General features: G+C 39.4%; 1 protein-coding gene across 1 annotated transcript in view; it reads right to left on the bottom strand.

The window, feature by feature from the left end:
* cd109 (CD109 molecule) overlaps window positions 1-12,560 on the bottom strand; it is a 29,048-nt gene that overhangs the window by 15,750 nt on the left and 738 nt on the right. The window contains exons 2-12 of the mRNA XM_061241686.1: window positions 9,871-10,060; window positions 7,696-7,932; window positions 7,453-7,578; window positions 6,479-6,518; window positions 6,041-6,122; window positions 5,418-5,511; window positions 4,874-4,985; window positions 4,491-4,600; window positions 2,974-3,264; window positions 2,622-2,723; window positions 651-713 (exon numbers count right to left, since the gene is read on the bottom strand). Of these exons, the coding sequence (XP_061097670.1) occupies window positions 651-713; window positions 2,622-2,723; window positions 2,974-3,264; window positions 4,491-4,600; window positions 4,874-4,985; window positions 5,418-5,511; window positions 6,041-6,122; window positions 6,479-6,518; window positions 7,453-7,578; window positions 7,696-7,932; window positions 9,871-10,060 (1,447 nt within the window). The remainder of the gene's footprint in view (window positions 1-650; window positions 714-2,621; window positions 2,724-2,973; window positions 3,265-4,490; window positions 4,601-4,873; window positions 4,986-5,417; window positions 5,512-6,040; window positions 6,123-6,478; window positions 6,519-7,452; window positions 7,579-7,695; window positions 7,933-9,870; window positions 10,061-12,560) is intronic.

Consider the following 12,560-nt stretch of genomic DNA (forward strand, 5'->3'; position numbering starts at 1 on the left):
AAGTCTGATGCATATGACTGTATAATGCTTTCATGTTTTCTTGTTTTTTGTAGTGCAATTAATATAATTGCCGTAAGGTGTGAGCAAGTGTTTGAAAAGTCGTGTTTGAAAACATTTCAGAAAATTCCAGTTTCACTCGTCCAAATTTAAGTTAACTGCAAACACATTCACGGCTTCAAAGAAATGTTCTTTATGAAGTCCATAGTATGTGGAGTGGGGTAGCTGAAAATGTAGGTTCAGTCAGACCTGAGTCAATACGTGATTGCTCGGGATTCAAATTATTTTCTGCGCTTGATTGATCTTGCCTTGTGTAATTGCGCCAACCAAGAGGACAAGAAGGCGAGTTTCTGCTTCTTGAGCTTAGCAAAACAAAGAAAAATATCTGAATCCAAAACAATTATGTATGTGACCCAGGTCTGGTTTAGATTCAATCAGATATGATTGAAATAATTAGCCGACTATATGGGATTATGCACAAAGGGCTGTGAATTCATATCTAATTTGGGACACAGCTGCAAAATATTATCTTCAACATGTGTGGGACTCTTATTGTAAATAATTGAAATCATGTAAGACTGTGAAGACACTCTCAGTTCAATATCAGTAAAACCATCTGGGAAACACGGGCAAACATCCTGTCCATCACTTACCAAATAGTGAAATTCCCTTAATGGAAAATTGCTCTGTACAACCAAGTGCAAGGGGACTCCAACCTAAAACAAATCAACATACATATCAATATTAAAACAATTCAATTTACCCAATAAGATGTCTGGATTCTGTTTAGATGTCTGCAATGTAAGGCACTTCATTACTTCCTAAGGTGTCTATCTATAGCAGAGATTTGCTTAACCAATCAGCATATTACATCTCCCTTAGCAGATGGATGCGAGGCCAGCGTTGTATTTGATCATATGACCATTTTTCAAGACACATTTCATTGTGAATCCTAGGCCTTTCTAATGGGTTATCTATAGGGCACCCTATCAGTCCGAAGAGTGCCACGACACTCAAGCATGACTACCGTAAAATCGCAAGAGTGCCATATGGCACTCTCGAGTTCATACCTTTTGAACCAAATGAAATGACTGCTATACTACTGTTTTGAGCCCCTGTTAAAACCATCCGTCCATCCATCCATCCATCCATCCATATCTGAACCCGCTTATCCTCAACAGGGTCACAGGGGGGCTGGAGCCTATCCCAGCATACATTGGGCGAAAGGCAGGAATACACCCTGGACAGGTCGCCAGTCCATCGCAGGGCACACACCATTCACTCACACACTCATACCTATGGGCAATTTAGACTCTCCAATCAGCCTAACCTGCATGTCTTTGGACTGTGGGAGGAAACCCAAGTGAACACGGGGAGAACATGCAAACTCCACACAGAGGGGCCCCGGCCAACGGGGATTCGAACCCAGGACCTCCTTGCTGTGAGGCGGCAGTGCTACCCACTGCACCATCCGTGCCGCCCCCTGTTAAAACCATACAACATTTTCTTAACTGTCTCAATTTTCTCAAGCAAAGCCAAAACCCCTGATTTGGGTGGAGCCCCTTCATAATGGGCTCGGGACAGAAAGGGTTGAAGTTTTTGGTAGAACAGGAGCCTTGTGCAAAACCATTACATGCTGGGCTTCCCAGAGGATTTCCTTGACTGCGGCCCAGGTAAAAGTAAAGACTGCTCACCTACAGTCTGTAAGCATGATTCTGTGTGGTGCAGTTCACTCATGTTCTCTGATGTTCTCTCTGGATAAAGGACGAGCACCGTAAGCTTCTTTCCACCGTGACAGTGAGGAAACATCATATGCTTGCCTCTCAGTGGATTCAGGACACTCAGTTTACCATCTTGGCGGATGTTTCTACACTCTCAAAAATAAAGTGACAGTGGAGGTACATTTTGGTTCCCAAACGTACCCTGAAAGTACAGTAATGTTCCCTTTGGGTACAAATGAGTACATTTTCCAAGCAATAAATGCTATTTTATGAATATTTATCAGGGACAGTGCACATTAATTAACATTAACAGTTTCCACATGAATGTAAATGCGCCGGAGTCAGCTAACGAGCTAATTTTCATCTGTAGTCCCTAACCTGCATGTCTTTGGACTGTGGGAGGAAACCGGTGTACCTGGAGGAAACCCACGCAGACACGGGGGGAACATGCAAACTCAAACCCAGGACCTTCTTGTTGTGAGGCAACACTGCTACCCACTGCGCCACCATGCCACCGAATCATAGGTATAATTTTCACACGTATGTGATACCGCCCCAGCGACAAAGCATTTGCACCTTTTTTCATATTTCTGAGAGTGTACTCACCCAACACCCAATTTACTTACTGATTTAACAAGGTTGTCATTTATTCACACACACACACACATACACACACACACACACGTATGCAGGTTATTGAGAGAAATCACTCACAGTTTACCTGCTCACCAAAAATGAATGTACCTTGAGGATATCGTTCAAACGCAAGCCTAACGTATGTCTAAGAATGTCTTTCTCACACGCATGTATGACCTGCTCACCATGCCTAATTTACCTTTGAACAACACCCAATTTCTCTGTTCATCCTCATCTGATTTACCGGCTAACTCACACCTGACTTACCTGTATAGGAGAATGGTCTCTGCTGATCTGGATGTAAGATGAAGTGGGGGAAGAGTAGCTGCTATACATCTGCAAGGTGGCTTTGCTATCCCCCAAAGTGGCCTGAAATCACACCAAATACACCAAATAATAATTGATATACTATAATAGAGCGGCAAATTATTGACAAACTTCAAATGAGAGGTTAAACGATTAAGAGTCCAATGATAATTCATTCTGAAGTAAAATACCAGACACATAGACCCTACTGAATATATGATGCAGGTAGAAAATCAAAGTTGACAAAAAGTTGACAAAACAATGGCACAATCTGGAGTTAGCACACAATGTAGCATCAGTCGTCCATCCTTACCTTAATGATGACCGTAGCCACGTAATCTGAAACTAGAACTTGGATGGGGATGACTCCGTCGGCAGGCACCGGGAAGGTCATCGTCATCAGCTGAGCATCATCTTCTCCGAGAGGGCCGCGACCAGGCAGACCCTGCAGGAACTCAGAGCCGTTTCTGCCCTGGGGCCAGAGACTGTCCCACTCGTCCTGTCTCCAGCTCCAGGGGCTGCTTTTCAGCTGAGTCACGGTCACCGTCACATTCTCCCGCAGGATCTCTGCGGTCAAGGTCTTGCTGTACGAACGCACTTTCAGCTGCAACAGTAAGATATTGTGTTTCTTTCCATTCCCGAGACTTAGACTTTTAATAAGTCACTGTACACAAGCGTCTGCTGAATGGTAATGTGATTTGAAGTCATACAGAATCGTTCTAAGCAGGACAGAGAATTAGTGGGAATATGCCAATCTTTTCATTGAAACACACAATTTTACCAAGGCTCATAATTTTCGGAAATTCAGTCAATTCATGAAATTATGAAAGTACCTACAATATTTATTTGGGATTTTACAATAAATTAGTTGCCTTTCAATTCATAACTGGAGTTGCAGAAGGAAATGATCTCTGACCTAGTAGGTAGCACATATTCATATCATATATTCAGTGGGCAATGTGTCAACAATACCTCTGAAGTACAATTTGTCTCCTGGCAATATAAACTTTTCTAATGGTATACTACATACAGTGGGCTCCAGAATTATTGGCACCCTTGATAAGCATGTGCAAAAGATACTGTAAGCTAAAAAATAATACAGCTATTGGCATAATCTTTATTTTCTAACATTTGTAACGTGGTGTCCTTTATTAACGATTAAATGGAATTCAATCAAGTCGTTTTTCAAATAAAAAATATACAGTGCAGTCCATATGTATTTATTGCTTCATTTCAAATCCAATGTGCTGGACTAGAGAGCCTAAATACATATGGACAAAAACATAAATGTGATGTTAAAGTGCAGACTGTCCCCTTTAATTTGAGGACATTTACATCCATATCAAATGATGTAGTTTTAGAGACCCCCCCATCTTAGGGACCAAAAGTAATTTGGTGTCTCAGCTGTTTCTGCTTAGCCAGGTGTATTCAAGCACTTCCTTAGAGCAGGTATAAGAAAATGTATAGTATCTAGTCTTGATTCAAGGCTTTTGATTACTTTTAGAGTATGTTATTGACATTTGGCCAAATAAGGCCTAGAGTTGTGCCAATGGCAGTCAAGGAAGCCATTATGAGGCTGAGATATAAGAAAAAAAGAAAGAAAACCCAAACACCTGTCTGATAGATCAGAAATACTATTCAGGAGGCAGGCATGGATGTGCCAGTGACTACTACTCTGCAGAAGACTTCACAAACACATTTACAGAGGCTACACTACAAGACGCAAACCACTAGGACGCAAAAACAGAACGCCAAGGTCACAGCTTGCTAAGAAGTGCCAAAACTGTTTAAATATTTCAGCATAAACACAGTTCAGGGGTGCTGACTTACGTATGTTGAGAAATTTAAAGATGGCCTTAATGCGCTGGAAGATTCCAGAAATGTAAGCTGATATTTATTTCTTATAACATTTACTTCAATTGTTGTGTTGTACGTCAATCCTTAAACAAAGAAAAATAACTAATCACTATAAACATTGATCCAAATCAGCAAGTTGTTATTATAGATTGTATTAAATATCAATAATTATATAAATATCAATAATTATATAAATATCATACTTCCACATAAATACTTTATATTGCTCTTTCAAATACATTTTTATATCATCACTACTTGAATTCAGCTAGGTGCTACAAACAACAATTAACATGGATAACAATTTTTATATGGGTATGATATTTTGAACAGAGGCCAAGAAACAATTAACTTACCTGTGAAGGTGGTGACACTGGCTGTGAGGTATATGACTTCATCCCTTTCATTGTGCTTTGAATATTCATATAAGTCATTTTGGTTGAAGATGAAATGAGCGGAGCCATCAATCTGAGAGGTCATTTCAAAATTATATATTACACCATTTCAGATTTCACAATGTCACATTGGGGCTGGATAAAATCAGAACTTAAAATTAAATTACTGCAATACAATATTCTACAATATTCTAATTAATTTCAATAATGTCACTGTGAAAAGGTTATTTTGTGAAAGGCAGTCAAAAGTGCCAATACAGTGTGTCAAGAGGCAGCAGAAAATAGTTCACCTTCAAAAGGCGAAAGCTAAAAGGCCTGTGAAAAAACGTGGAAGTTTCAGTTATAAGCAGTTATAAGAAGTTATAAGTGGTTGTTTGGTAGTCCACAGCATACTTTATGAAAGGCTAAGCCATGTAAAGCGTTGGCATTTAGTGCCTTCATCCAAAGCTTTGTACATTTGTATACATTTGGGTGTACCAAAGCTTTGCCGCAAATCAACACTCACCTCCATGGTTTTATTTGCACTCATGGGCTTGGCATAAATCTGAAATTGAGCTGTCACTGTCAACAGTCCCTTCACTGGCTTCCCAAAAGTGTAACTGAAAGAGAAAGAGTATTATTTGTTTATTTTTAACATGGACCTTAAATCACAACCTCACTTTCTTTTCTGCGCAGCATTTATTACATAGCATTACATTAATGGAATTTGGCAGACGCTCTTATCCAGAGCGACATACAGTTGATTAGACTAAGCAGGAGACAATGCAGGGTTAAGGGCCTTGCTCAGGGGCGCAACGCAATGACTGTGCGGATCTTATTGCGGCTACACCGGGGATTGAACCACCGACCTTGCGGGTCCCAGTCACGTACCTTAACCACTACACTACAGGCCATCCTATTTAATGCATACATTCTCATCCAACCAAGAAAAGAAATACACGTGTTGCACTTAATTCATTTCATTCCCCCTCATCTCTTCATGAGTTGTAAGTTGCTATTGGTGTGTGTGTACATGTGCACGATACACCCAAAGCAACAGAGGGCATGGGAATGTGTGCATAAATATGTGTGTATTAACAATAAGGCAGCAGGCGTCAGTCACATAATAAGTCGTGAAATATTACTCACTGGCTTCGGACAGTTCCTGTTAGGTCATCCGTATAATAGATTGCCGTGGGAGCTTGTATCTGAATGTCAAACTTCGGAAGCACTGCAATGGAAAACAGGAAATACAATAAGGTAGGAACCTGTTTATTCTTCCTGTAATGGTAACTTCTCATGCAGTATAATGGAGCCTGTACAAATTTCATACCGCGTTATCTGATGAAAAGAGAAAGGGTTAGAATTCCAGGTGCTGAGTATTACCTCGTATCACTTTTCACTGTTTTATTTAAGAATACAATGGGCTGGTTTTTAAGTAGGTGTACAAGGCCTTTTTTGTATCTACACGAGCCATCGGTTACACCCATGTTTTTTGTTGTCCGTCTTTGTTACGGACAATTCAATGAGCAAGGTAAGCTCGAGCTAGCACAGAGGTGCCATTTTTCACACTGAAAACAATCTTACCATAGTTGTCCACTGTGAACGTTTTCTCGCTCAGCACTCCCTGCATAAGGATGGACAGGAAGACAGACATTGTAGACACAAATCATACAGACAAAGTTAAGACCAGAGTCAAGGCCACACATTTCTGCACTGCAACCAAAAAACAAGTCAGTCTTAACAAGTGTTTTGGTCTCGTGTTCAGACATAAAATCTTATTCCGATTACATTTTTGCTAAATATGACGAAATGATTGCCAATGAGATGAGATGGTTTTACTAATTTCAAGATTTGACAATGCGGCAAGACAATTTCAAGCAAAAAGCAACTTAAAACAAAGCTAATATTGTATATTTACAATATTAGTGGAATACGAGTGGAAAAAACGAGTGCATATCTCAATACAAGACTAAAGCACTTGTTAAAGCACACTTTATTGCAATGTGACCTTGATTCCTGCTATTAAAGATGAAACATTGGCTTTTTCGTAAAAGAGGTTTACATCTTCCAGGGAACCACTATATTATTTTCACCCAACAAGTAACCACAGCAAAGAGGAATCCAGCTCTGAAAGCTAGTGCCAGCTCTCCTGTAGTGCTGTTTGACATGACATGGAAAATAGTCACTAGTTTGTACTGGGAATTATGCTGCAGTGCTCCTCGAACAAGGTGCAGATGGCACCATGGAACAATTTGGGATTGAAAATGAACCAAAATAAATCTGCTCAACAATATGCTTACTTAAGTTTAAGATCATATGACAAAAATGTCACTAGTTTGCACTGGGAGAATTGAACAGTGCGGATGGCACCGTGGAACAATTCAGGATTGAAAATTAACCAAAAAAAATCTGCTCAACAATAAGATCATATGTTTAAGTTTAAGATCATATGACAAAATTATCTCATTTACTGAAGAATAACATGAACCAAACAGGTGTAACATACACTCAAAGTATCGCGTTAAGTAAGTTACATTTGGGAAATGTGCTTAGCTTACATCGACCGTCGCTTCAATAGCCCACTCCCCGAGAGGAGGGTTGTCAGACAGCTGAAACTCTCTGGAAACAACGCCCAGGAAGCTGTCCAATGTCATCCACTGGAGGATCGTGTTTCTCTTCGGATCCTGGCTCACAATGAAAAGAAGAGCAGGCAAGCTTTATGAGAACACAATCTGTGCTCTAGATTCCACGTCCCCATTCACCTCCCGCCTGGTGCGTTCCTGGCCTGCTCGCACACCTACCTTAATGACGATATCCACCTTGCTCTTGCACGGTTTGCCGTCCGGAAAAATGGACACTGTGCGGATTTTCACCGCCTGGCCCGGTTTGTAGGTGGACTTGTCGGTCTGAATGAAGGTGGAGTAGCTCTTGGGGCTGAAGCGCAGAACGCTGGAGTTGGTAAACACCAACCTCTCACGGACATAACCCATAACCACCAGCGTGTAGGGGGATGAATAGTGTATGGCACTGTCCGGAATCTGTACAATCGCACAAAACAAATAGAAACAAAAAATAAAAGTGTCAGGATAAAACATTTACATTTACATTTAAATGTAAAAAGAAGTAGCACTGCTGTAGGTAACCGCCTCTTGGTCACATTAGATACACCACACTGCAAAAATGTCTGCCTTAACAACTGTTTTAGTCTTGTCATGAGACCTATTTTTTCCTCTCAAGTACAAAATATTAGCTTATATAAATTACTGTTGTACTTGACAAGGGAAATTTTCTTACTCATTACAAATCTTGAAATGAGTTCATCTGTCTCACCTCATTGGTAATATTGTTGTCCTATTTATCAAAAAAAAGAAAAAGTAATAGAAATAAGATTTTAAATATAAGGCTAAAACACATGAGATCAACTCATTTTTTTGTTTTTCATGGTGAGTCAACTGTGGGGCTATCAGGATGCCAGGTTCAGCACTATGTTATTAACCTCAGACCTGTTACTTTATGCTGTCCTCGCTCCAGTTTACAACAAAACAAAATATTTGGTCGAAAGGATGATACTTTTCTGCTTTTCTTCTAAAATATGCCACCTGATACAGGCTTGAGACCATGTCTGAACAAGAAGTGCTTATGATCCAGGTCCGATGGAACACAATTACACTCTCATCCAAAAGTTCAAGCAGGAGCAGAATTGAAAAATAGACTGAGGAAGAGGCCGCAAACTGGTGTTCTGAGGCATTATGCTCGAAACATTACTTTGTAGTGTTATCAAATTCATGGTATTACAGCATATACCTTGTATTGACTCTGTGATCCAGTCCTAGATATTCCTATGGACAGGCATCGCTTCTTCCCACCATTTGCACCAGGAATGGGGATTACTTATCTAGAGGATCTCAAACACCTGCCCTCCCTGCCCCAACCAAGATAATTTCTCTTAGCAACACCACCTAATTCAATTATCACATTCACATTCATATCAGGCACTTTTATTCAACTGTAGCTGGCTGGCTGATATTTTAAGAGCAGACTAGAAGATGATGAAGGTTGATAGTTTCTACCCATTATTTATGCAATGATAGTGTGCTTGTTCCTTCATATGACTTTAAATCACGGGCAGACCCTATCATCCGTTTTATCGTCTGAATGCAAAAAGAGCAGACACATTATGAGATTGAAACAGCGGAGAATCCTCTCCATATCTCACAGTGAGGTTTTAATTTATGTTCATTTCTGAGTGTATAATATGCAGTTTATCATTGTCTCTGATGTTTTCCACTTAAAATGCAACATGCCAACTGTTTTGTGCCAATGTGGTATTAACTATTAAATAGTTACCGACCTACTTCAATGAAACTCTTGACAATTCAGCGCATTTAGTTATAGGAAGACTGAAGACTGCTGGATTTATGTGGTAGACATATAATTAGCTTTAAGCTGATTTAGAAGGCAGTGACCACCAATAACCATAAATCGTAAGTATTCATAATAGGTACAACATAGCATATTTACTGTTGTTATATTTCAGCATTGGGATTAAACATGTTGCCCCAGACTACATGGAGTGAAATTAGATTGCAGAAAAAATGAATTGTCATTATTACTGTGTCCTGTCACAGTACCTTAAAAATACCTAAATACCTTTGTTAATGTGATATGAATCATACTTACAGGAGGGAGAACCAGAAGACCAGTTGAACCTTTAAATAAAACAATAACATAACAATATTTAGACTGAGCTTTTTTTAACCGATTCCTGTCCATCTTAACACAATGTTTCAAAACACACAAAAAAGTGTTTTCATGGCAATATCCCCATCAAATTCAAACATAACAGAAATGTTACATTGAAAATACTTCCATCTTATTACCGTAGAAGTGTCTAAACAGTCTATATATCAGAACCTGCTATTATTAGCCAAGACTGAAAGGCTGCTGACAAAAATAAGGCAGAAGTGGCCCCAAACCCTTGATTCAACCCGTTTACCTCCTTGAAAAAGACCTTCCTGAGCGCTGACCACGCTGGTGTTACCATTGACGATCTCTGAGGTCACCCTTAAGGGGTATTGAGCAAGGACAGTGACTGACAGAGAGGTATTTATTTTGGGCCGCAGAACTTGCGGAGATGAGATGAGATATGAAGGGCTCGGCCTGGGACTAAGGGAGAAAGAGAGCCAGACAGCAGGGCACAGAGAAAGAAATATGAAAGGTCATGAAATGTTTAACCTCCAAACTGGCCTGGAAGCTGCTAGAGCTAGATCATTTACAATGATATAAAATGGAGACTTATATCTGCGACACAGTATTTCCTGAGGAACAACCTTTTTCAAGTTTACGCCCGCATAATTGAGCCGGAATTGAGGAGCAGGATTGGCAATATCGATTAGGTCTATGAAGTGGACTTTGCTATGACTTCTTTGCACATTGTTGGTGAATATAGGTACTGATATCAATCACAGCAAATAATAAACAAATATGAGCCTTCCTTGATCATGTATACAATATACACATTTAGCACTTCAATTCTACCTATGGATACATGTTATTAAAATCAAGACACTGAGAAAAAGACATGTTACAATACCTTGGTGTTTGCGCTCCACAATAAATAAAAAGAATCCCAAAATGGCAAATAAACTTAAGCCAGTCCATATCTGCACTGTGTTAACAGCTGTACAAAACTCCAGACTATGGACCAAGGGAAATCATGGTGAAGGTATTCACTTTTCTATTATAACTCCACCCACTGAACCCCAAGTGACAACAGCATTTCCTACAAACCTTCAGGCATATCAAATTCAGTTCAGCCATAACAATAACCGACACTTTCTCCAAGCTCCATTTTCTTCTTAAATGTCAGTCTTTCTCCAAAAAAAAAAAAAGTATTGTGCACTCCCACTGAAAGTATGAAACAAGAAAACAATGCAATATATTGTGATCAAGTATCACGATACAAAGTATCACAATACTAGTACTACAGTGATAGTGATACCGTTTGTGTATCAGACAGTGATACACAAACCAGTGTAAAAATATTTAGATATTCATAAGCATAATAACATTACATAATTCTCATTATACTAGATCCTGACATAATATTTCAGTGGAAAAAAAGACAGGGGAGGAAATTAGATGGGCCTAAAATCCATGTGAGGATCACATAAAAAAAAAAATCTTTTACAGTCTCTCCACTAGATGGCAGAAAAAAATATTATATTGAAGACTCCCAACGAAGATCCAGACTGCTCTAAAAGCATATCAAATAAGTATTAATAAATTAGTATCAATGAAAACCTAATGAACAAAATAAGAAACTGCAAGACCAGGATTGAGAAGAGAATATTTTCCATTCATTGCAAAAAGTCTGTCTTTTCTTAGTATTTTTTATTAATTTCTATCAAGTAGAAAATATTAGCTTGTTGTAAGTTACTGTTTGCTTGGCAAGTGAGTTTTTCTTATTCCATTGGTAAATCTTGAAATGAGTCAAACTGTCTTACTGTCTTTTTTTTTTTAAAACAATTTTTCAAGTAAAATCAAGTCTCAATATAAGACTAAAATGCGCATTACTTATAGCTACTAAGCGGAAACATGAAACACTCTACATGCATGCTGTTGCCCCTACCAATGTTGGTAGAATAGCCTGTATGCAAAGACCTGTGCTGCCCATTGCCAATAAGATTGCCTTTGTACGTAGTGCTTTACATCAAATCACGGTCCTTGAGGGCCAGAAACTGCTGCTTTTCCAGTCTCTTTACCTGGGACAGTCTGGCCAAGCAGTAGCACAAATTGTTCAGTTACTTACCAGAAAGAAAATAAAACCAAGACTGGATTTGGATTAAAGGAACCAGATTTGTTTATCCCTGCTTTATGTCTATAATGCACGTTCATAGGAACCCATAAGGCAGAGCTTCCCAATCCTGCTCCTGGAGATCTACTATCCTCGAGGTTTTCACTCCAACCCTAGCAAAGCACACCTCATTGAACTGCTAATTAGTAGGATCACGTTCTTTAATTCTAACATGAGTTTTCCATACTTGCATAAATTACAACTGTAAAAAGTAAAATGTAAAATGTTTGCCAGCTGAAAACAGAGTGCTTACCTCCTAGCCGATTTTATGGACTGAGGCAAAAACTGTCCAGACCTTGAAATGACAATACTGTGATCAATCATGTTAAAGGTTCACAATTCTGACAAAATTTAATTCTGTCATCATTACAAACAAATAGTGCTTGTGAGCTCAATAATTGTAAAGGTAGGCCAAGGAAGACCTCTATAGTTGAGGACCAAAGAATTCTCGCTGTAAGAAAAAACCCCTAACACCTGTGTGATCAGAAACACTCTTAAAGAGGCAGGTGTGGATATGTTAGTGAGTACAGTGCAGACTTCACAGACATATCTAGAGGTTACACTGCAAGATGCAAATCACTAGTTAGCTGCAAATAGCAGATTGCTGACCCTGTTCTGCAGTTTCGTTCCAAAACTCGCCCTCAAACAAGATGGCCAGGCTACAGCTTGCTAAGAAGTACCTAAAAGAGCCCGCAGAGTTCTGGAAAAAGGTCTTGTGGACAGATGAGACCAAGATGCACTTGTATCAGAGTGATGGTAAGAGCAAAGTATGGAGGGTCATTGGATGTTGTTTTATCCCACAGCAAAGCA

Source organism: Conger conger, chromosome 5 (genome assembly GCF_963514075.1).
Source record: "Conger conger chromosome 5, fConCon1.1, whole genome shotgun sequence".
NCBI classification, from domain to species: domain Eukaryota; kingdom Metazoa; phylum Chordata; class Actinopteri; order Anguilliformes; family Congridae; genus Conger; species Conger conger.